This window comes from Eschscholzia californica, unplaced genomic scaffold, assembly GCF_041429995.1.
Source record: "Eschscholzia californica isolate CP2 unplaced genomic scaffold, dmEscCali1.0.p SCAF_3, whole genome shotgun sequence".
Taxonomy (NCBI): domain Eukaryota; kingdom Viridiplantae; phylum Streptophyta; class Magnoliopsida; order Ranunculales; family Papaveraceae; genus Eschscholzia; species Eschscholzia californica.
In genome coordinates, this window is record NW_028238420.1 from 51333334 (window position 1) to 51359264 (window position 25931).

Consider the following 25931-nt stretch of genomic DNA (forward strand, 5'->3'; position numbering starts at 1 on the left):
AAACCAAAAAAAAATATCTATACAATAAATTAGAATAAAAAAAAAAAAGAAAAATTTTGAGGAATGAATAAAAGAAAGAAAAAGGAAAAGAAAAGAATGAAAAGGTCTTGCTATTGAGGAGATAACCTTAGAAGAGAGTCTATCATTTTCTCGTGTCAATCGGAATTCATAACTTTTGATCTCCATCATCATCTTCCCTGTCCGAGAGAGAAAAATAGAAACCTAGTTTTATGGGTATTCGTAACGATTAAGCTCAATATCTTTCTCCATTTATATTTCTTGTCTGTATCGAATACCCAATTCTCTAATCTAAAACATTAAATACCAACCTTTGATCTTTTCATTTTTCGACCTATGATGGAGCTTCATACCTACCCATTTCGTTCTTCTTCTTCTTCTTCCTTTTCTTCTTCTTTTGGGAATTGGGTTGAAAGAGTTAAAGATATTTGTTGTTCAATGCTTTCAGCTGTTTTTGGCCATATTTTCTCTGCAATTTTCACCTTCTTCTTTGCATTGGGTTAGTTTCTCTTTTCCTTGATTCTTTAATTTCATTTGTTCATTCTTGTTTTATTTATGATTAGGGTAGAAAAGGGTTTCATTTTTGAGAGATGATGCTTGTTTGTTAAAATTGGAGGAAACATTAGAAAACTTGCCAGAAATCTAGGTTAGAATTTATCTGTTCTAATATGTACTTTCGACTATGCCTTTTAATTTCTAATATTTTCTCATTTGGGATTTTGCAACCACAATGAAACTTACAATTTTGTCTGGGATATCCTTAAATTTTGTCATTCTGTCTCATATTTTACTCAATTAGGGTTTCCTGAGATCTCTTTGTATTATACATTATCATTTAGTTCAATTGTTTTACACATCTATAGTAATAGTCTAGTTTTGGGTTATGATGAATTTTAATTGCAGTCTTGAAAAAAAAAAATTGGTATTCTTCAACTTTGCATTATTATCTTTGATGGGGGTGTTTGGGTTTTTGCAGTTGGTTCTTTGTTAGGAGCCATGACAGGAGCTTTGATAGGTCAAGAAACTGAAAGTGGGTTTTTTCGAGGAGCTGCGATTGGATCAATTTCAGGAGCTGTTTTCTCACTTGAAGTCTTTGAATCTTCTCGTCTACTCTGGCAATCTGATGATACAGGAATCGGATGTCTTCTCTACTTGGTATGTAAATTTAGTTTCTTTTTCTTTTCATTTGTCCATGAATTGTAGAATTCAATCTTGAAACTTGATACATTTGTGAAATTGCTTCGTGGGTATTTAATCTTATGTAGTAATTTGATTCATACAGATTGATGTTATTGCTAGCCTTCTAAGTGGACGACTAGTCAGGGAAAGAATTGGTCCAGCTATGCTTACTGCTGTTCAAAGTCAGGTATTCAGAAATTAGATTATTTCAAGTTTAGCAATAGCAATGAAAAAGAAAATGAAAATGATTTTTTGAGCTCGACATTAAACCATGAATCATGATTTTCTTAGCTCGAGCTAATAGTAGTAGATCTTCAAGTTATACAACTGCATATGGGAGCATTCTAGCATATCTTATGAAAATCTACTGTATATTAGTTCTATGATGTTTGAACACGTGCTCGTTGAATCATGGGTTTAGAAAGAAAATGTTAGGATCAATTGATTATGAATTTTCTTTGGGAAGAAACCGATTATGATTTGAATTGATTCTTTTGTGTATTAGATGGGTGCCATCGAAACAAGCTTCGAAGATGTTTTTGACATTTTCGAAACAGGTGGATTAAAAGGGCTTTCAGGAGATTTAGTTGAGAAGATCCCAAAGATCAAAATCACAAGAAAGAACAGTATCGATACATCTGGTGAAAAGATCTGTTGTTCAGTGTGTCTTCAGGTTATACATTCATTCTCTGATAACCAACTTCTCTTTAGAAATTAACAAAATAATAACGGAACTTATAATTTGAATTTGAATCTTTGTTCTCTTCTCAGGATCTTCAACTCGGGGAGACCGCTAGAAGCTTGCCGTATTGTCACCATATGTTTCATCTTCATTGTATCGATAAGTGGCTTATGAAACAAGGTTCTTGCCCACTTTGCAGAAGAGATCTCTAAATTCTCCTATTTTCTTGAGGTTATTTCATTTTTCCACCCCAACCCACTTTGTGTTTGTAGTTTTTAGGTATAACATGTAATGGTTGTAATCCTATTGTTCATTATGTATAAAGAATTCGAGTTCACTTCCTGTGTTTTCTTCTTCTTTCATTTGTTAATAGTAATAATCCCATTTGATATTAGCTTTTAATCCTCGCATCTTTTCCTATAAATTTATCAAGTGTTGGAAATAGAATTTCTTTTTTCTATCGGCATTGAATCATCACAATTCTCCATTAAATGTCCATAAATACCTCCCACTATAGTGATAAAATGCCCATTCCTATGGCCACCTATGCCCATACTAGATTTTTTTAAGCTACAACATTTGATAAAATATTGTGAAAATCTTCATGATATTTTTTTGGCGTGAGACTCGAATAATCATTCCACGACGTATTATGAATATATAATAAGGGTAAGTTTAAAGTCTGTCTCAAGAGTGTTAATGGCGTCCTCTCAAGTCAAATTTAAAATAGTACTATAACTTCCACCACTATGACAAGTTGGGCCCAAAAGACCATCCTAACACAACATCCCTAGTGGGACAATAAAAAACTACTCAAAAATATTCTTGTATAAAGTATTAATTGAGATTCTCATCTTTTTTTTTTTTCCGTTGGAATAAAATTCTCATTTTTCAGTGACAAAATAAAAACACTCTAAATATCTTTTTGTCTCAAATGAAGATTTTTAAAATAACTTTATTCAATATACAAGTCACACCTAAATTTAATACAAAAAATATAATAATTTTTGAGTCTATAGACCAAAAATAGGGTCCTAATAGGAGATTTAATCCTCTATAATCCTAAAAAGGATTTAAAAACCAAATTAATCATCATAAAAGAGATCTAGTCCATTTGTATTCATCTCGAGAGAAATATCAAATCTCTATAATATTTAATCCTTATTAATACCTATTATAACCTTTCCATATATTTTGTAACCGTTTTTGCCAAAATAATCATGTATATATCATTTCCTTAATTGTCTCCATCTTTCTCTCTCCAATCAGAATTATAATGAAAGAAATATTAACAAATCTAATATGTAACCGTAATATAGTATATCTCATTTTCAAGAACATTAACCTAGTTGTTTAACCACTATTAACATCAGAACTCTACATTCATCTCCATTAAACTTATCGAAGATCAATTCTTGAAGGTAATTATTTTTGCTAAAATCATAATGAGAACATTCATTTGTAAGATTTCGTTTTTGTTTTCATGTATTTGATATTACTGTTTTGTATTTAGATTCATTTTTAAGATCTAATAATTAATTTTTTAAACTGTATCAAATTGTTATGTATTATTTCTGAAAAACCGATTCAATTGTAGATCTTTCTCATAATATATATTTCCATCTTTGATAGATCTTAAATGGAAGTCTAAACTTCTCTCTCTCTCTAAAATTTTAATATCAATAATGAAATCTTTGATCTTTATATCATATTTAATGTTTTATTGAATCTAGGTATGTTCTATATCTTTCAATTTTCGTGGTATGTATCTTAAGATTTTCGTTTAATCATTACTGAAGTTTTTTTCAGATCAGATTCATCTTCACTGACGGACTCAGATTTGCGGTATATTCAGATTCATTGTTTTCTCTGGATATAAAGTACATGTACTTTACGCGTACTTTTTTCACAAAACAGTTGCCGTTTATAGTACAATAAATGTTCCACAAATTATATGTAATTTATTGCACATTATACATATTTTTTCACATAACAGTGACCTTGTGATTCGAACTAACGTTATGTTTGTCTTCTAACACATTATGAAGTTTAACAAACAGTATGCATAATTTATTCCATTATACATGTCGTTTCTAGTAAATTGTTTGTTTTGTTAACAAATGTATATGTTTTCTTTTTGCAGTTTTGTTGTTACTTATGGAATTTGCTACTGAAGTTGGTCATTTGTTTCCTGGTGGTGCAAAATCATTTGGATATGCTCTTCGACAATATAGTGTAAATGTTGTTTGTCCTGCTCAAGACTACATATGCTCTTCGACAATATAGTGTAAACGATTTTTTGGTAACAGAATGTAAACGATGTGTAATGTAAAAGAAATTATGTGTTATGTAATAGAAAGTATGTGTAATTTACTGAACAAGACCCAAATACATTTGATAAATTACGTTGTATACTTGACTAATGATGGTTTATTCGTCATGAATAATACATAATTTACGTATTTGTTTCATAATTTGTATTCGATTTGTATTTATGTATGAGTAAAAACGAAAACAAATGCTGCTTTAATGTTCCCAGAAAAATATACTATTTCCAAAACTGAAAGTTAAGTGAGAGAAAGTGATATATATGTTTTGTATATTAACCCCCAAATCACGCTAAATTGATCCTAAATTGATTCAGATGGAAAGAGAAAATTTGATTTCCAAATCTGTTTAGAGGAGAGAGAAATTATGATTTGTTTCTATCTTTTTTTTTTCTAATAAATCTCCATATTTTTGGCTAATAAATCTCCATATTAAATCTGTAAAGAAGAGAGAGAAAATTGATTTGGGAAAGTTTAGATTTTGTTTCTAAACAGATTATAGAAGAGAGAGAAATTTTCGTGAGAATCTAACCGTTTTTTCCTAAATTTATCCTAAAATCAAGGTACATTAAACCGATTGAAATCCCAAATGAAGTAGGTTTAGAGAGAGAAAGTGTCTTTATGAAGATTGGTATCCAATCTGTTTCGGCTGAATAAAGATCCCCCACAAATCACTCCCACGGGTTTTGGGAAAGTTTCCTAAAACCCTCGTAAATTCAAAAAACCCGGGGTTTTTTTATTTGGGATACATTTGGTATTACCCAACAAATTAGCCATACTTTATACCCTTCTTGTAAAAGGACCAAAAATCCATAATCTAAGAAGAATGGTCTATAGACCTATTATCAAATTAATTTTGGTCTATATACCCATGGACTCAAAATATAATTAAAAAATTAGAACTTCTATCAATTTAAACCTCCAGTCCTAGTGATTAGTTGGAACTCAGAGACACCTTGGAGACAAATTTAAAGTATTTTCATGATAGTAACTACATTAACTATTTTCACATCTCTCATTGAATATCAGTGTCTATTGGAGATGATTTTTTAACAAAAATTCTGATATCCTATGTTACACTCCAGGTTTTAGAATTTGGTTGTCCCACTGAAACTGCTCTAAGTAGTCTGAAGTCCATCCATTTGCATAGGAAAAGATTTAGGGGCAAACGACACCATTGAACCAAAAGCCTAATTTAAAATTAAAAGAAACGAGCTTTGTTAAAAAAATAACAAAAAACAGCCAAATTGTTGCTTCGATTCTAGATTTAAAAAGCTATTACAGTCATTACCATTAACTCATTAAGAGAGAAGCTGAAGTATTTTAAAGAATAGTGAAGTTAATTACCTAAATAAAGCTCTGATGACTAGGGGGATTAGGGTTTTGATTGACACGAGCCCTCCCATTTATTCACTCAAGATACAAAAATTACATAAGAAGAACAACAAAAGAGGCCGAAAAAGAAAACCAGAATCTAATTGGAACTACACAGAAAACACAGGCTTGGATTTCCTTCAAACTTAGGTAGAGGCGTCGCGACTGTAGAATGCGTCCAAGGTCTTTGCTGGGATACGGTGGAGAAGCTCACGGGGGAAAATACGTAGCAGAGTCCATGCCAGATCAAGCGACTGGAATATATTTCTGGTGTCATATGCTCCTTGTGCCACGAATTTCCTCTCGAATTTGTCCAAGAACTCAAGATATAGCTGTTTTTTTTTCCAAATGAATTGCATTATCAGGTAATGGTTTAATGGTTAATATATATGAATAAGTAAAAGCTATACTTGGTTATTAAAATTTTGCATCTGTGCCTTGTGTATTTGGAGAGTGGGAGTAGACTGTTTTTACACCACTTATTTAACAATTGTAGCATGTTTCTATCAGAAGGGAACACGACAAGAGATTGATAGGAACTCAGAATGTTTAACTCGCGATCCTAGTGACTGTTCATGTCCACTTCAATAAGAAAATGGGTAAACTACTTGTTAGTCGAAGGCTCGAGCGCATTTGCATGCAGTTCCAGATTGCATAAGAATTTCAGACTTGGGCTATCCCACATCACTTGGGGAAGCATCTGGAAACTGGCAGATAAGTGGGAGCTCAAGCTTAATAATATGTGTCGAGGCTGGTGAGGTTCGGAGGCTGTCCAGGCCCTACGAGCAAGTTCATACAAGAAAAACCTTCTCCCATGTAGCACAGGGTTGGGTGAGCCAGGGTGGTGCTTAAATCAGGGTCAATCGGTGCAGTGTTGCATCACATATAAAAATTGGTCGAGGAAAATACATACCAGGTCTTCTGAGGAAAGTGCTTCTTCTCCGACCACAGCTTTCATTGCCTGCACATCCTTTCCAATTGCATAATTTGCATATAGCTGAAGCAATCAGATCAAGATATTAGTAAAAATCCTCATCAACAAGATGCAGTAAACTAGGCATACAATATATCATCACTTACCTGGTTGGAAACATCAGAATGGTCTCGGCGAGTCATACCCTCTCCAATAGCACTCTACATCCAATAAAAATAGTACAACTTCATTAAATCAGAATTTACTTTCATTAACATCACGCAAAAAATGATGTTTCATCTAATATAACAATCCTACCTTCATCAGTCGTGAGAGCGACGGGAGGACATTGATTGGCGGATATATCTGTTGAATAAAACAGGATCGCTCAGAGTTCAAGTTACATTTCATATTTAACCAAGGATTGATATTTCGGTTTTAGTGGATATTCCGTCGGCATGGAAATGGAAATATTTCGGTCATTTTCGGCCGAAATGTTTTGAAATTTAATTCCTCGATCAGGTAGTCTAGACTCAAGAGAAACTAATTAAATTTTGGTTTAGGTGGAAATTACGATTGGCATGGAAATGAAATTATTTCGGTCATTTCGGCCGAAATATTTCGAAATTTAATTCCTTGCATTTAACTCGAGAACTCTCTATAAGATGAAGGAAGCACTAGAGTAAGTGAATTTACCTGTCGATTGTGGAGCTGCCTATCTATGTATATCTGCCCCTCAGTAATATAACCCGTAAGATCAGGAGTCGGATGTGTGATATCTAGCCAAATTCAAAAAGGAAAAATGAATTAGGTGCTCTTATGACCCTAAAAACAAGAATCACGACAAAACCAGGAGACCGGGTTTAGAGATCTGATTGTTGAAGTACCATCGTTGGGCATAGTTAAGATTGGAATCTGTGTGATTGAGCCCTTCCGTCCTTCAATACGCCCAGCACGCTCATAAATTGTGGCAAGATCTGTGTACATATATCCAGGATATCCACGTCTACCTGGTACTTCCTCTCGTGCAGCTGATACCTGAAGTGCACTAGAGGGTTTATCTTCATACAAATATATGATTATTCGAATATATAAGGAATATTTTCATTTCCAAAACACAAATAGTAAGGAATCACGAGTTTATTACCTCACGAAGTGCATCAGCATAAGAGCTCATATCTGTTAGAATAACAAGAACGTGCTTGCCACATTCATAAGCCAAATATTCTGCAGTAGTGAGAGCAATTCGAGGAGTAATAATGCGTTCAATAGTGGGGTCATTTGCCTGTGAAAGGGCGTAATAAAATTGTAAGTAAAGGGATCACTTCATTTCTTCCCGAGATCCTAGAGTAGAAAAAAACACATTTTACATGTAAATGGTATAAAATGTGATAGAAAAACATAATGAAAAACAAAAAAAACATATTAGAAGAACCACTTAATGAGACTTCAGGGAAGCTTAATCGAGTAAACTTACCAGGTTAAGAAACAGGGTAACTCTCTCCATTGACCCATTTTCCTCAAAATCACGTTTGAAAAATTGTGCTGTCTCCATATTTACACCCATAGCTGCAAAGACAATGGCAAAGTTGTCCTCTTCCCCATCCTGTAAGTAACAAAATTCAGTGATCTAACATGATTTTGACTATCATAAAGTACCAATATGGAAATATTAACAACACAAAACAATGTCCTTGGTTTTGAAGAATTATCAACACGCCTAACCTCCAAGAGGTTTTCGGTCTTTTCCAGTCGTTTTACAAGACCGGCCTGACGACAGATTTGAGCAGCGATTTCATTATGTGGAAGACCAGCGGCAGAGAAAAGAGGAATTTTTTGTCCCCGGGCAATGGAGTTCATGACATCAATTGTTGAAATTCCTGTTTGAATCATTTCCTCCGGGTACGTTCTCTCACTAGGATTGATAGAACTTCCTGAAAAAGGAAAAAAACAAAAAGATCTTAAAAGATGGAGAGATAATCAAAATATTTATAATTACAACGTCTTAAAAGAAAAGAATAGTAAATGGTGAGGAAGACTCTTCAAATGACTCACCAGAAATATCCAAGTAAGCTTCGGGTAGAATAGGAGGTCCATTATCAATTGGTTTCCCTGACCCATTGAAAATCCGTCCGAGCATGTCTAACGACACAGGAGTTTTTAGAACCTACAAAACTCAAATTTGAGGATAATGAGAAACCCTGAAAGGCGGGAAGGAAGTTGTAGCAGTCTTATCTTATTCTATTTCTTACCAATGAAACACAAGAAAAGTAGGAAGAATCAAGAAAAGTAAGAGGTTCTATACCTCTCCAGTGAATTGAACGGTTGTGTATTTGTTGTCAATACCTGATGTCCCTTCAAAAACCTAGCAAAAGCCATACCAAATCAATAAAATCTATAACTGTTGAAACTTTAACGGGCCAAAAATAACATGGAAATAACTATCAGTTGATATTTCTAACACAATCATTTGGATACAGAAATACATAGTTGTAAATGAGGGGTGGCAATAATATCTTTCACAGGAAATGCCCGTTTTAGGCAAGAACAAATGGAAAATTGAGAGTCCTTATAACCGAAAAGGGTCCATCACTGCAAGAACATTATAGGAGTTTTCCCTCAGCAACTAGGTCTACAAAATGAAAAGTTATAGATGCAAGTAAATGACGAAAAGAGCTACCAAGTTGAACTAAAGAGAGGCCAAACATGTGAACGGACAACAATTGAAAATAACACAGAATACTTTAAGACCCTTCAATACGAGGGAGAAATGATGATGTAAGATGAACAGCCAACCTGAACTACAGCTTTCTCTCCATCAACTTCTAGAACTTGACCTCGTCGAGTGGTTCCATCTCCCAAACGAATATTAACAATCTCCTGGTATTTAGGACCCTGAAACAATTTACGAGTAGAATTAAATTACTAATAATCACGCACACCACGATTCTATGCTAAATAACAAGTGAATCGGACGGCAAACAAAATGAGCAATAAGACCAACAAAACAAAAAAAAGAGTAAAATGCTACCTTGACTTTCTCTAGGATAACAAGTGGACCTGCAACCCCAGAAACAGTTCGGTATTCTGCAATTCACATAGAAAAGGATTACTTTCGGATGAACAATCTATAAATTGCAACAAGGAGAGAGGTCAGATATGTAGTTAACTTCTAAATCAGTAGATTATAGCCAGAGGCGGAGCCACTAGTGGGCTCCGCCGGGCTGCAGCCCGGGTGTACTTGATAAAATTTACAGGTACTGTCTCCATTCATTAAAGCTTAAACAGCTAAGTGGCAAAAGCTGGGAGGCTAAAGGTTTTTGGCACCAGGTGGTCTGGAGTTCCAAACTTGCTCCTTACACTTTTTACAATTAAATTCTAAAGCAAGGTGATGTTTGGTTAGGCGAGGCATAACCTTTTCTGCCAGAAAAGTTGTTTGCAGTTTTCTATTTAACCGGTTCTCACAAACATCTTCAACTTTTTCCTTTTTTTTTACACTACAATTCTTAATAATCATACCTATAAATTTTATGTACATAATTTTGTTCTATCTTTGTGATATAACTCTTAATGCTTCGAATATTATTTAGTGATTGAAGAGTCGACTTTTTAATCTTCTCGCTAGTGAAAGTAAAATCTACTATTATAAGCAGTTCGATTTTTTATAAAGTAGATACGTAAGTTTAAAGGCAAGAGTTCGATTTTTTATAAAGTAGTTCGATTTTTTACAAACAAGAGTTAAAAAATTATGTCCTATTCGTAATGAAATTATATTTTTTTTTTAGTTTCAATTTTCAGCCCGTGCCTTAACCAATTCCTGGCTCCGCCTCTGATTATAGCGAAGTTTTCGGATCCCACGAAGAGTTAAGAATAACTTACCCATTCCAATCTCCAGAGATCCTTCCTCCAAGTCATTTTGTAAAACACCCATCTTTCAAGCAGATAATCTAAGGAAATTCCAAACAGAAAACTTTAATATATAAAAAACCCACTTGTCCGAACTATTAACAATGACACTAACTTGTAACAACATATAAACGACATCAAAATAGATTCAAACTAAACAATGTAGTTTTTAAGCTTTCTTGTCCAAGTGAGATTCAGAATTCCCATTTTACTTTGTTCAAATCCATTAATTATCCCAACTCAAAATACAGAATATGGATATACAAAGAATCGAATCCGTCAATGAAGTGTACATGATTTAAATACTAGCCTATGACTTGATTTCTCACCCAGAAACCCCTATATAATGAAATTCAATTATTCAGTATAGCGGACAAATCTAGTCTAATTGATCTAATTCAATTATTCCTAGTTAATCCAAATTTGCATATTAAAGATTCATGGATTATAGAAAAAGATGGGAATGATCTTTGAATGAAAAGTTTACTTACTTTGATCGGTCGGTCAGAGTGATACAGAGCGAAACACAGAGAGAGAGAGAGAGAGAGAGAGAGAGAGAGAGATCTGATGATGATGGAGAACTCTCTGTCTAGCTGCGTGATTATTTAGGTTTAAATTATTTCATCTAAATGGGGTTCATGCTCAAATGTAGCATTTTGGTCCTCAACTGTGTCCAACAATTCCGTTTAACCCCCCCTAGGCCCTATATACTAATTTTATTGAGGAAATGAAAAATTCAAACCTTCTTTTCCTATTATACCCTTGACTGTTTTCTTCTCTAAATACTCATCTTCTTCTTAGTAATCTCTTTCTTTTCTCTCTTCTTTCTCTCATTAAAAGTTGATCTTTTAGGTTTAATAGGTATCAGACTAACCGCAGTTGGAGTTTCAATCTGATACTTAAGAGGTTTTAGACGAAGTATGACGTGGGATTTGACAAGGTTTTAGTCAAATCCCATCTCAATGTATTCTGAGAACCCATGGGGTTTCAGACCAATCTCAAATGGGTTTCCAATACAAAATCCCATGGCTCCAAATTTCGGATCGAAACCTCCATCTTGGGATTGATCCGAAATTCATCTAACTTTAACCTTAAAAATAGTGAGAAAAGGAGGAGAGATAATAAGACTGAAGGGAGATGAAGATTTAAGGGAGGGGAAGAAGAATAGAGAGAAAGAAAAAGGTGACGTATAACCGAAAAAGAAGATTTGGTTTTTTATTTTCTAAATAAAGTTAATTAAAAGAAGGTAAGTAAAAATGTTGGACAAAATTGTGAGCCAACTGATTAAATTGATCTATATAATAAGGGAGGAGGGCATCTTCCCCCCTCCCAATGACCAAGATTTGTTCCCCTATGTTCGTCTCTAATGGTTGAGATTTAATTTCTCAAAGTTTGAGGGTTCAGATTTAATTAAAATTCATACAAGGATTAAGATTATAAGAAAGGACATCTTTTCAAAGATCTCATTTTTCTTTTGGAAGACTTAAAGGCACCCATATTATTGTTGTAGGCACCCCAATTATCTTAAAGTCAACCTCACGTGACACATTTGATAGGACTGGTCGTGCCCGACGGGCACGGGTTATACCCTCATCCTATTATATGGGGCCATTTCAGAATTAACCTTATTTTTTAGTTTTCCTTCATCTTTTGGATGGTAGGTAGTTAGAGAAGTTAAACTGAAGGAGATCTCATCTGATCAAGATGACAATGCGAACAAATTATTAGAATGATTGATTGATAGAAGAAAATCATTAATGGTGTGTTTGGATGACGGAATTATGAATGGTGTGTTTAGATGACGGAATTATGAATCTGTGGATTCATGAGTCTTTGGGATTCATGATTCCACGGATTCATAAATCCAATTAATATTTTTTTTTTTTTTTGGCAACTCATAAGAATCCTATGATTTATTATTATTTGAATTTTTTAAACACTTCTTTATAAAAAACGATTGTCGGAAAAATCGGATTTTGAGAAAAAAAAAGATTTTCGGGAAAAAAAGGGTTTTTGGGAAAAAATGATTTTTGAAAAAAAAAAAATATTTTTAAAATAATTATTTTGTAAAAGGAAATGTTTTTTTTGTTGAGTTTAAATTTGAAATTTAAGTTTATTAATCCAAAATCCTAGCAAATCCTAGGGGGTAGGTGGGATTTTGGTCCAATACAAATTTTAGAATTAGGAATTCTTAAAATTCAAGAGTCCTAGGATTCTTGATAGCCAAATAGAGGATTCATAATTCCTACCAAATCCCACTTTTGATAGGAATCCTGCAACCAAACACACCATAAATTTAGTCACTTCTGGAATCGTAGCATTTAGCTAGAAACCAACAACGATTTGTAAGTCAAATGGTTTATTTGCTGCTGACGGTGAATGAATCCTACAACAGGTTACACATTAGATCATTTGAATGGATCGAGAGACGCGTCTAGAAGACGCAAGGTGCGAATCTCAACCTATGTTAAACAAAAGTACTTCTACTAAAAGCAAAAGTCATTTTCTTTGCCCCATAACACCTAAGTATACTCATTCAAAGAGATCAATAGAGTACTTATGTTATTCAATTTATTTTGTGCACAATTAGTTACTTTCACAATGTCAGATGCCATTTTATTTTTTGTTGAACTATGTCAGATTCCATTAATTCCAAAAATAAAATAATTCACCATGTACTATTACTTATTAAAATGTTTTCTAACCTTTTAGCAGTTTACAAATAGTTCAGGTTAGCATTCATCTGAACTTTTCCTATTGCAAAGAGTAAACCCTTTTGCATTCAATATTTTAGTGGGTATTTCCAATGATATATCTCATTAGTTTTTCATATACAAGTTGACATTTGAATACATGACTACAATAATGTGATAATGGTACTCGTTAACTTCGTTTACAATTGACACACTTCAGACGAATGAGAATGGTTCTATAAAAAGTAATTTGAAAAGGGCAGCTGCGATTTAACCTCGTTAATGCTTCTGTTGAAGCTTTGAAGAGCTTGAATATGATATTCGTCTTCCTCAACTGCAATTATCTTTGCAAAGTTTCCCTCTCCAAGGTAGTCCACTATGCTGTTTGCAGCTTCAAGACCCGTTACATACGCCTTCTCCTGATAATATTTTCCACTTCGTGCATACGTTATTCAAGTGACATGTATATGTATACACATGACACACACACACACATGCACACAGACACACACATGCACGCGCGCATACACACACACACACACACACATATAGAGAGAGAGAGAAGAACGTAAAACAGTTTGGAAACTGCTAAACAACAAATCAATTTAAGCCACTAGTTAGACAAGTCACATATATATAATGTTCGTGTTGAACGCTCATTCAAAACGAACAGCTCACATTTGGACTTGTCTAACTAGTGTGTTGAATAGATGGGTTGTGCAGCAACTCCAAATAGTTAAATAGTCATTACCTGCAACCACGATCCATGTCGATTTATTATCCAGTCTCCTGCCATGAACATGTTCGCAAATGTAGTAGACCCACGCATCATGTACTTGTATGAGCCTAAACATGAAGAATCTAAAGTTGGTAATCTTTGACCAAAAATATAAAATAAATGTGACTACTTACGGATAATACTAATCAAAAACCACTTAACCTGTAGGGATTTCATTCTGAAATCTAAATCATTTTTCTCAACTTCGATAAGGAAGTCGCACATGGTAGGAACTTGCAAACACTTGGATGCTTTGCGTTTATTTTCTACTTGGAATATCTATATTGCTTAATTTTATGTGTAAACAATGGAAGACAATCGAAAACTAGGTACTTTCATGATATAACCAGAAGATAGTTAAGGTTTAGTATATTTCAAATTTCGGCTAAAACCAGGGCATAAGGGTTTCAATAAAATAACTAATGTCTTCTGATGCTTGACGGCATCGATGGCGCCTAAAATGTGCAGGCCTGGTAATGTTATGACATGACAATAATACGACAAAACCACGTATGTTTGGAAGGTTAAACTTTTGTCCTCCCAAATTTATCAGTAAAAGAAAAAAAACGAGAAGTTCCAACTGATGACATTTTGAAAATACTTGAATACTTATGGATAAACAAAGCAAACAGATTCTCTCTATTCATCAAAGTTGAAACTGAGCATTTGAATTTTTTAAACATGACCATGACTAACGCGCCTAATCTTCAGATAGTGAGTATATGTTACCTGGAAAGTAGTGAGTTAAGGATCTGGGAAATTTTTTAATTTCTACCCTCGATACAGCTGCATCACCGAAGCCATTAATGGATTTTGATAAGTATGACATTACTTTTGAAACCAATTGCTCTTCTTCTAATGGCATTAACTGGTCGGCATCGTACTGCATCAATAAATTGAGTGAGTCTTACAAAGAAAACATAAATTAATATGAAGGTAGTGTCTTTTTCCCAAGTAGTGTTGTTTGATGGTCTGAAGATTTCGGTTGATTTTGGGTCCATTTGAGTCACACGAGTAAGATTAGTCAGATTCGGGCAACGGATAAAACTGACTATCCTAACTCCTGTTTGTTTTTTCCAAGTCAGGTCTGAAATCTGACTCACGGTCTGTATTGACTCAAGTCAGATTTCGGACTGCTTGCCTTTATTGTGATGTCTGATTGAAAAGGCTTATTTGGATTGATTTTTGGATGCATACGACTCAGACGTGTCAGATTTAAAGAAGGAGGAAAACAAAACACCACCAAGAAGTCTAGAACTCTATTTCAGAATTGAATGGGCAGAAACTCACAAAATCAACTTCTAAGACTGTTACGGGTTCATCTTTGTACTCTTCGTGAATTGTGTTCAAATCAAAGAAAGTCCAACTTAAATCGTCGATGCCGTAACAAATATTACTTGCCTTTGGAATGTTAACCTGCTTAGAAACTGAAGAGTATCAAATAACTATCATTAAAAGATGAAATCATCCTTCATCAATGTAATAAAATCTATTTACATTGGTATATTGGATACTAGTTTTGAACATTTGGATACTCTTGTAGGTGTGCCCATCTGTATGTAACTTAACTATAATGTGAGATCTTACCACTACAGGTTTTATCTTCATGTGTAATGTAAGAAAGGTTGATCGAAAAGTAAAAAGAATAAGATACAGAAATATAATTTAGGCTTTATCCTCCTTTTCCCCGTTTTCTGCCCAATGTATCATTTCATTGGTACCCATATGGCAATATTTGTGTCCATGTTACATAGAAAAAATAGATGCAAAAACTACCCAGGCAACTAGGAAAGAAATAACAAAAGAAACGTATAACTCGTACTTTTCTATCTAGCCACAGCTTAAGTGTAAGGACACTTATGGTATCCAAGTTCAAGACTTTCAAGAACTCCTCCTTCGTTCTCAATGCTGAACTAAACAGAAGCCAAATATCAGTAACTCTTAATCAGAATATCATAATTTTTTAGCAACAGAAGTAATAGACAAAGCTATCAAAACTAAATCGGTCTCATATTGTGGTATACTGAACTGAATCTTATTATCGTTTATGCAGATTGTGTTTGACGATATCAAATCAGTTCCCGTAGAAAAAAGACAATTATTTAGGCAGAGGTAAATCATTTTGATTCCTTTATAAATGTAGAATTGGTTCGTGACGGCAGCAATCTGATGGTTTTTTTATACAACTTTCTAACCTCCACTTGAAATCTAAAAGTAAATTCATTGTAAAAGGTACCTGTTCTTGATAATATCCTGAAGGACGGATATTCCAACAGCCAGGATAATTGCATCAGCTTCATACTTCTCTTCTCCACATACTACTTCAGTAATGCTCCCAGTTTCCTCGTTCAGTGAGAAATCAGTTACTTCCCTTCCATCCAAAACTTGACAGCCATTAGCTTTTATTGTATCCAGTAATGGCCCAAAAACTTTTTCCCTGATCGTCCCCCGACACCACACAGCGTCGAAATCTTTCTGCACTGACCCACAAACAAGCGATTATCATAAACAATTTGGGCATGTGAACAACCCCATGGAACAAAAAGAGAAGATTACTATGTAATTGTAAGAGTAAAAATACTTTGTTGAAGGCTGTTGAAAATCAAGAAGATAACTACAATGAAATCTTTCATACAACCAGAAATCCAAAATCGACTTTTATTAGAAAGAGTCCTGCTCCATTTATGAGCATGGATCTCAGCTAGTTACAGTGTTTAGACAGAGAGAGAGAGAGAAAAAAAAGTTTGTTAAGTAAGCCTAAGACTTTTAACAGTTGTCTGTTAAATTCTAGGGGCACTCCAAATTACTAGAGGCACCCACATACTAACCATTTTAAGCTCTTACACTTTGTTTACATCTTCTTCATTGAGCTACTCTTCACATGCTACCAGAAGCGATTATGTGTCTCCTTCACGGCTGTAAAAGGTTTAGTTTTCCATTCTAGCACCCCATCTTTCTTATTTAGCTCATTTCTGAGTGACTACTAATACCTATGAGATACTAGTATGTCATTTACCTATTGATTTAATTGACTATGCTATTATGCATAGCGCATATCGGAAACCAATGTGGGCCCATCCTGCATCTGTCCATCCTCTACCGGCCACACTTTTCGCCCCTAACAACCTAGTGAGACTGCAAGATTTGAGCGAAGGAATAGAAGTCACTGAACCTGGTGTGCCAAAACGAAGTAGTAGAGCATTCCCAATGTTGCAGCAGCACTGCATCTCTCAGCTGATGTAAACAAACCCACTTTAAGAATTGGGCATATAACATCTTGATAGAGCCTTTCCGAGCAACCAAACTGTTTGAAAAGCTCCCTGGCAGTCACTAACAATCAAAAGCTCCCAATAAGACTTCAGAAATTTCAACATCAAAATTGTTCTGGCAACATAACAGTCAAGCATGAAGCCGACATCCTTACTTGAATCATATTTGGTCCAGGAAGTGTCCGTGTTGTCAAAATCAATTACTGCATTAACCAATACTAAATTTTTAATTAAACTCACAAAGGAAGCAAACATAAAACAAAGACTGAGCGAGAAAAACATGATACTTAAAATCATTCACATGCAAGTAATCTTGAAAAGTATAGGTGACATACCTGCAGCCATGATAGGCAGTGCTACAAGTCGATCAACTAATGGGAGGCGAAAGTACTACAGGGAATGGATCAAAATTACTTTCTAATATGAAAACTAGGAAAAGAAAACTGTCCCTACTAAATCAACTAAATGGTGTAAGGAAGTTTTCCGCACATACTTCAGTATATAAGAGGGACCCTAGAGGTGTAGGCAATTGTGGTAGATCTTGGAATATCGGAAACTCAACCTGCAAATCCGTATCCGAGATTTGTTAGAGTTCTAACTTCTCATTACAAGCAAATTTCACAAAAATGGAATAACAGACCTTGATCCTCAAATAACATAATAGGCAAATAGGAAACTATGAAATGGGTTAAGAACCTAATTTGAAGAGATTTTGAGACGATTGGACGTATAATACTTAAATTAGTCGAATAATAATATAATTGTAATTGGAAACTAAAGATTATCATCAACAGGCTTCTAAACTAAAGCAGAACAAAATGTAAGTTACCTCCAATCCTTCTGATGAATATAAAGCTGATTTTTTCCAGTTAGTGAAAGGCGTTATACCAAGCTCATCAACAAGAGAAAATATGTTTTTATATGGATACCAGAAACCTAAATACATGAAAGAAATCAGAGAACTGAAACAAGCAAGATTAACTAAAAGAAAACAAATTGTACTTGAATTGGTAATTCCTCTCAGATGGGGTTTACTACAGTATGTATTTGATAAAGTTAAATGGCTCTATTTTTAACCCTAAATCTCCCCTCCCCTCCCGTCCCCTTTGAGAGAAAACTTAAAAAGTGAAGATTATAGTAGTTAGAGTGTTTGATTACCATGAATTCCAACGTCATCAAAACATGAAGAAGTGTTCTTTGAGTTGGGGAAACTATCAGCTTCAATGAGAGTAACATTAAGACCCTAAATTCAAACCCCCCACAATAAGAAAAAGGAATCTATCAGAAATTGAAGTTGAATAAACTAGTGATCAACAAGTCAAAAATCAGACAGACATTTTTTGGTCATTGAATTGTGGGTTCTTGAAAGTTCCCCAAGAGAGAAAGAACCTGTTTGGAGAGGTGGTGAGCAGCTCCTAGACCAGCCCAACCTGAACCAACAACAACCACATTCTTCTTCTTCTTCTTGTTCTTATGTTCGTCGCCATGGGTAGGCAGAGCATTTGCTTGGCATAAAACTCCATTCCCGATTTTGCATGGGAAACAATTGCTGATTCTCCAAACCCCCAACATCTCCCCCTCCCTCTCTCCCTCTCTCTCTCTCTCTCTCTCTGGCTGATACTTCCACTCGTTTAGAGAGAGAAAGAGAGTTCACCACTAAACATTGATAACTTAAACAACATTCTCGACCACAGGAGCCGTTGGGCACCGGGAAGCCGGAGGTCTCAAGTTCAATTTCCCATCTTTTATGGGACACTGAACAAAAATTCTAAAAATTTTTGGTTTCAAATGTTAATTAAGATTTTATCTTTCAAGTGGCAAAACAAAGATCCTCTCATTTTTAAGTGACACCCAATTTGTGACTAATTTGCCGTTTTGGATCCCATAAGTATGTGACAGTTCGATTTGGTCACAAATGTCAAAAAATTTCAATTTTTGGCGGAACTGTTCTTGAGGGCCAAAATGGAGTTAATTTCAAAAAAAAAGTTTAAAAACATAAACGCTACCTCATCTCTCCCTCTCTCTTCCATTTTATCACCTCTCTCCTCCATTTCATCTTTTTCACCACTTCATCGTCTTCACCGTGAAGGTCGCTGACCGACCATTTTTTTATTTAAGTTTGAAGGTCGTCGAAAAAACGGTCGGGCGACGACCTTCGGTGAAGATGATGAGGTGGTAAGAAAGATAAAGTTGAGGAGAGAGGTGATGAAAAGGAAGAGACGGGGAAAGATACATCAGAAGACGAATTGTCCACCTCAAGTTATATTCCTCTCAAGGCTCTATTGCAATCACTCGACTTTTGGACGTACACCAGAAGGCTACCTTGACTAACTACCTTGTAGAATTGAAGCTCCGACTACTTTACGAGTCGAGTCATACTCCGAAGGAACACCACGCTGATACCTTTAACATCCTCTACTTTGTATTACCCTGTTTTCTGGATCTTCTAACTTAACGTAGAAACCTCTTGACTAACACCATCTCAGTGTCCGAGATTTTACGGTTTAATTTGTCTTTTAGTTTGTCTACTATAGAACTCCTCTAGTGCTCTCTATCCTTCACCTACCTAAAGGTCCAAAGTCTAGGTTGTTGAGCACATATCGACCTTCCAACTGTCCTACGCCCCGCTCACAATCTAAATTTAAAAAGTCACTTAGCTCTCTCCTTTCACTTATGAAACCCGCTATATACAACGACTAAACCAGAACTATAGACCAAGAGGGCCAAAGTAAAAAAGAAAAAGAGAAGTCTTAACACTAAGTTTACAGTTTAAAATTTATGTTGTCTCGGGATTGAACCATAGTCACTTAGGTTATAAGCATACAGTCCTACCAAAAAAGTCATCAACACTTAATTTCTTGCTAATTTTACATATTCTTTGGACTAATATTGTAATCCTTATGAATTATGGTTGGACCCCTTTGGACCTAGCTGTAGTTCCGTCCCCGACTGTTTAGATATACTCACAATTATTGGTTCGATATTGGATAAGTAGAAGTCTAGAAGGTAGTAGTTTGTAAACAAGAACTTTTATAAGATTTTTTTTTTGTTGAAATGATAAAACTTTTATAAGATTGAATAATGAGTAATAAATACCATGACTAAACATTACTATGATTGAAATAATGACATCTAAAAAGCTCAAGGCTAGTAAGAATAGAAGTACTAATTTGAATGATGTATATCCGTGCACGTAAGAACCACTACCATAACCACAAATCTAAAACATTACCTACTTTTGGGATTTTGTCTTTTAACCAAAATGACCACGACAACCAATTTATTGAATTCCTGCTACTTGTGATTAATTATAATTGTCGTGAATCTCATTGGGAGGCCAACCAGCCCATCTCCCATGCTTATTGAAATAGTAACCAGAGATCTTGTAATAATAAGATCTAAATTTGGGCCACTCATTTTACCAACAACCACCAATCCAAAACAAAAAACAGAATTAAACTTAATAGTATATAAATTCCATCTTCTCGTCTCCTGTCTATGACTTTATAGAGAGGGAGAGAGAAAAAAAGGAAAATTAACTTGGAGGGGTGGTGGTACTTGTTTGAGTGAGAGAAATAAAATAATGGGGAGAAATGAACAGGAAGAACCATTACTGGAGGTGAGAGGAGAACCAGATATTGAAGAGATAAAAACATGTAGTCAATTCTTTAAAGAATCAATAACAGAGAATAAGAAATTATGGTATTTAGCTGGTCCAGCCATCTTCACCTCTGTCTCTCAATACTCTCTTGGTGCAGCCACTCAAGTCTTTGCCGGCCACCTTACTACTCTTGAACTTGATGCTGTTTCTATTGAAAATATGGTCATCGCCGGACTCGCCTTTGGTATTATGGTAATCTAGCTAGCTTTTTCCCAACTTAATTGATTGATTATTTATTTGTTATGTATAAAAAGTAGTATTAGCTATTAGTTTAACTGATAATGTTTGTTCTAAATGGAGTAATATATTATTGGAAGAAGTTCAAAGTCGAAAAGTCATGTTCATTCATGACTTATTTCAGTCCAAAATTGTTCAAGATCTTCACCTAATTTATACTTTTTTTATAAGGATGATTATTTACGCATTAGAACGATAAGATTAAAGAGTGATAAAAGTCTTCTTTTGAATGATATAGATATTTAGATAAGGTTAGACATAAAGCCTTCGAACATTAATTGCACTGCTTCATCTTAATAAAAGAGAAATCTTAAAGTCATTAAATTATAAAAGGTATTGTTGGAATCTAACCCAAAAAAACTGATGAGGACGCTTTTTGCCTATTTGAGTGGGGTTCACTCGTGGAAGCAGCTCGAAACATGTACTGTTCTGATCGTGTCGTTGAGGGCTTGAACTTTGAATAAAGATTTGCACAAAATAGATTCCGTACGAATGAGATATATAATTAAAAAAAGAATTAGTTACACAAAAAGGGTAATTTAATTAGTCTTTTATATAGATTTTGACCTAATGAGTTATTATTTTTCTCATTTAGTCGTGGTTTTGTTTTGGTCGAATGTCATTAAATTACCTTATGCCTCACTTATATTTGTTTGTTCTTACCGAAAGTTGTGATTGTTTGCTTCAAAATGATCCAGTTAGGAATGGGCAGTGCACTGGAAACACTATGTGGTCAAGCATTTGGAGCGAAACAATTACACATGTTAGGCATATATATGCAACGTTCGTGGGTAATCCTCACGACAATGTGCATCGTTCTTCTACCAATCTACATTTTCGCCACACCAATACTAAAATTATTCGGACAGAATGAAGAAATTGCAGAATTAGCAGGGAAGTTTGCGTTATATATGATTCCTCAGTTATTCGCATACGGGTTAAACTTCCCTTTACAAAAATTCTTACAAGCACAAAGCAAAGTTATGGCAATGGCATGGATGTCTGGATTAGCACTCTTATTTCATTTATTTTTAAGTTGGCTTCTCATAGTCCAATTTAAGCTAGGATTGATTGGTGCTGCTGCTTCACTAAACATATCTTGGTGGCTTATTGTGTTGGGACAATTAGGTTATGTTGTTATGGGTTATTGTCCCGGTGCTTGGACCGGTTTTAGTTGGAGTGCATTTAGGGACTTGGGTGCTTTTGCTCGGCTATCCATTGCTTCTGCTATAATGTTATGGTACACACACACACTCTCGGCTCTCTATTGCTTCTGTTATAACAATACTACTTACGAACTTTTGCTCTACTGTTTCTTGAAACATTGTTTCGAATTGAAAATTGTTGTCTAATTTCTTACTATGATGTAGTCTTGAGTTCTGGTATCTCATGTTCCTCGTCGTGGTGGCTGGCCAACTGAAGAACGCTAAGCTAGCGGTAGCAGCAATATCCATTTGGTAAGTTGAATCAATACTTTCAGTGCTAGCTGCATTAATGAGGCTGAACTAATTTCTACGGGTCAAATGCAGCACCAACCTGAGTGGATGGGAGGTCATGATATTCATAGGATTCAATGCTGCAATCAGGTAGTATTCTGCAATCATCTTTACTTCTTTCATTAAAATTGTTCATCGACTAAAACTGTATGTGTGTATGTGTAGTGTGAGGATTTCAAATGAACTTGGAGCAGGAAGGCCAAGGGCAGCTAAATTCTCCATACTAATAGTAGTAATATCTGCAGCATTGGTTGGAATAATATTCATGGCTCTTGTTTTAGCTCTACGAAATGTTTACGCGCTCCCCTTCACCAATAGTCCCGAGGTTGCTAAAATCGTTTCTAGCCTCGCCGTTATCTTCTCCTTCACATTGTTACTCAACAGTGTTCAACCAGTTCTAACAGGTCAGTAGCTAAAGTACAATAAGATAAATAACGGGTTTGTCGTTATAATATTCTAAGACGATCTTGATCATGACCCTCCTGGGTGACTGGGTATATATGCCCACTTCGTATCTCATCACAGCGGGTCTGCCTGACGCCTTGACCTGACTGGTCGGCCAACACTCAAAATAGACCATCTTGATGTTGATCGGAAACACGATCTTAGTATGCCTTGGGCAGGGGCGGATTCATGGGAGTGCGAGGGTGTGCGGCCGCACCCCCTCGATCCTCCCGAAAAAAATATGTAGTAGTATTGATAATTTTTTTTGGAAATGCATTCTTTTTTAAGTTTATATTAAAGTGAGAGTGTAGGTTTATAACGAAATTAGAGTGTGGCCTAGTGGAGACACGGATTGGTTTTTTTGGACAGAAGAGTACCAGGATGTCATGGGTTCGAAACCAGCCTCCCACCTCCTTAGTTTTATTTTTGAAATATGATAAATTCAACTACCAACCTATATAAAATCAATTATCCTTAACAAAAAAAACCTATAAAATCAACTCAAATATCCTAAATCCATACAAACTTCAATTCATCTACCCTAAACTCCTATAAACTTCTATTCATCTACCTAACCATTCAATCATACAATTTTCTACCTCTATATATATATATCTCTAATTTCTTCATCTCAAACCACATCAAAATCACTTCTCTCTCTACTACTACTTCTTCTTCTTATTGATCTAATCAAGTATTCAAGTTCAACTAGCTACTATAGAAAGGTATTTTAAAAGAGAATTTTCTTCGGGTTTAATGATCATCAAGAGTGGTTAGAATATAATGTTGAAAAAGATGTTGCATTTTGTTTGTTTTGTTATGTTTCTAAAAAAGGTAAAGTTGGTCGTGATACCTTTGTTAATGGAGGTTGGAATAGTTGGAGAAAACCTGACAGGTTAATGAAACATGTTGACAAAATGAAAAGTCAACAATATGATGCTCGGATTAGTTGTATAAATTTGATGAATCAACAACAAAACATTCCGACGGCATTGATATGCAACTTCAAGAATTAAATGTCGTTTCACTGAGAAGAATATCGAGTTGCTCCGTTGTATGACATGTTTGAGTCCATCTAGATATTTTGTCCTTTTCGACAAAAGTAAGTTGATGCGTCTTGGTGAATTTTATCGGTCAGATTTCAGTAGTGTTGACACTATGCTACTTAGTTCGCAGCTTGATAATTACAATTAAGATATGAGGCAAAATGATGATTTCTCAAATTTAGATGGAATTGGAGATCTTGCTAGAACATTGGTGGAAACTAAGAGGGATAAAACATATTATTTAGTTTATCTGTGTATCACTTTAGCACTAACTTTGTCGGTTGCAACTGCCTCTGTTGAAAGAGTTTTTTCAGCTATGAAGCTAGTTAAAACACGCTTAAGAAACAAGATGAGTGATGCGTGGCTAAATGATAATTTAGTAGTCTTTATTGAAAAAGAAGTTTTTAGTGAAATTGACAATGAGTCATTTCTGCGAATATTTCAAAATATGAACTGTCGTAGAGGTCAATTGCGTTTGTAATCGTTGATGTATCAATATAATTAATGAATATAAGTATTTTATTAATTAGTGTGTTTGCAAAAAAAAAAATTATTTTGGTATATAAATCTGCACCCCCTAAGTGAAAATCTTAGATCCGTCCCTGGCCTTGGGCCTATCTGACCCACGGATGGGCTCAATATTATAATATACCGCTACAAATACCAGTCACTAATATAAACTTTATTTTTGTGGGTTTCAGGTGTGGCTGTTGGAGCTGGTTGGCAATGGTTGGTGGCGTATGTGAACGTTGGTTGTTACTATGTCATCGGCCTTCCATTAGGATTCTTACTAGGTTCTAAATTTGACATGGGTGTGAAGGTAAAACACCAAGCTTAAGATCTTCTTGAAAAACCTAAAGAATTTAGAAGATTTGTATGTAAAACAATGAAAATACATGTGTGTTTTGTCAATGACAGGGTGTTTGGATTGGAATGATTTCTGGGATAGGTTTGCAGACTTTGATCCTTTGTGGCATTACCCTTAGCACAAACTGGAAGAAAGAGGTACACTATCTATATATTATCTCTCTCCATCTCTAGAGTTAGAAAAACATATTCATTTCCACTCAATTATTTAGTTTAATTGAATAAGTATTTCATATGTTGTTCATTAACAGGCTACAATGGCAAGATCTAGGATAAGTAAATGGGGAGGATCATTGGAAAATCAAGGAAACCCTTCCAAGCTCGGAGAGATTGTTTGAGTGGAAACCGATATTTAAGAAGAAAACCTCGTTATGTTTCGAAGCTCGCCTAACTGCAATTTGGCAATTATTCACATATTGATGCCACCATCTCGGTAGCCTCGAGGTTTTGTTGTTCCAATATTTTTTCTTTTTAATTAGTTGATCGATGCTTCTTGGTTCGGTACATTTTTGTTATGTTTAAACAACGTTGAGTTTTTTTTTATACTTATTCTCTTCTCAATATATGTATCAATATATACATTTGATGTGATTTTAACTAACCTAAATACTAAGCCAATTAAACCACTTCAAAATTATTTGCAAGCAAGCGCAAGAGACGGTTGTAGTGTTAGCACAAAATGCTAGGCCAGACTCACCTAGAGTTGTGAGAGATAGTCTGTTTCTATAGAATTTAGGTTTAGATGATTATATATACTAGTTTACGTTAGGGTTTACAAGAGATTACAAATACAAGAACACAAGAAAATAGAAACATAAGAGTTCGGAAATTAAAACATTTTTATACTCAATCTCTCCTCTCTTTATGGACCGGTTGGTTGATGGTGCCCATAGAATTTGGGCACCCATTTAATTATGTCAACACTTTCAAGTTAGAGCAGAGAAAGAAATCTGAGTCAAGCCTGACTTGATAAAAAAATGTTAGCAACTTGATCAACAAAGCGAAGATGGTAAGTTTGATTAAGACCTAGAGCAATTTTTT

At 34.9% G+C, this 25931-nt stretch overlaps 4 protein-coding genes across 4 annotated transcripts; 2 read left to right on the top strand and 2 right to left on the bottom strand.

Moving 5' to 3' along the window:
- On the top strand, positions 1-2281 carry LOC147551565 (NEP1-interacting protein 1-like). The gene is made up of 5 exons (XM_086665108.1): positions 1-517; positions 995-1173; positions 1301-1384; positions 1703-1870; positions 1969-2281. The coding sequence occupies exons 1-5, from the start codon at positions 355-357 to the stop codon at positions 2089-2091; spliced, it is 717 nt and encodes a 238-aa protein (XP_086521234.1). The 5' UTR covers positions 1-354; the 3' UTR covers positions 2092-2281.
- Positions 2282-5400: 3119 nt separating this feature from the next.
- Positions 5401-11077, bottom strand: LOC147551566 (V-type proton ATPase subunit B2-like). Its single transcript, XM_086665107.1, has 15 exons — positions 10891-11077; positions 10373-10440; positions 9525-9580; positions 9290-9388; positions 8799-8858; positions 8549-8660; positions 8219-8427; positions 7971-8099; positions 7641-7778; positions 7381-7531; positions 7190-7272; positions 6812-6859; positions 6661-6714; positions 6494-6577; positions 5401-5912 (listed from the first exon to the last, which is right to left on the bottom strand). The coding sequence occupies exons 2-15, from the start codon at positions 10422-10424 to the stop codon at positions 5727-5729; spliced, it is 1461 nt and encodes a 486-aa protein (XP_086521233.1). The 5' UTR covers positions 10425-10440; positions 10891-11077; the 3' UTR covers positions 5401-5726.
- Positions 11078-13156: 2079 nt separating this feature from the next.
- LOC147551567 (uncharacterized) lies at positions 13157-18975 on the bottom strand. The gene is made up of 13 exons (XM_086665105.1): positions 18529-18975; positions 18298-18382; positions 17969-18075; positions 17633-17701; positions 17475-17529; positions 17295-17342; positions 17043-17200; positions 16107-16345; positions 15693-15783; positions 15161-15286; positions 14600-14753; positions 13844-13938; positions 13157-13511 (listed from the first exon to the last, which is right to left on the bottom strand). Exons 1-13 carry the CDS (start codon positions 18709-18711, stop codon positions 13329-13331), a joined length of 1593 nt encoding a protein of 530 aa, XP_086521231.1. The 5' UTR covers positions 18712-18975; the 3' UTR covers positions 13157-13328.
- Positions 18976-20467: 1492 nt separating this feature from the next.
- Positions 20468-25524, top strand: LOC147551568 (protein DETOXIFICATION 33-like). The gene is made up of 8 exons (XM_086665106.1): positions 20468-20992; positions 21736-22277; positions 22408-22494; positions 22567-22623; positions 22699-22937; positions 24725-24843; positions 24942-25028; positions 25142-25524. The coding sequence occupies exons 1-8, from the start codon at positions 20723-20725 to the stop codon at positions 25226-25228; spliced, it is 1488 nt and encodes a 495-aa protein (XP_086521232.1). The 5' UTR covers positions 20468-20722; the 3' UTR covers positions 25229-25524.
- The last annotated feature ends 407 nt before the right edge of the window (positions 25525-25931 follow it).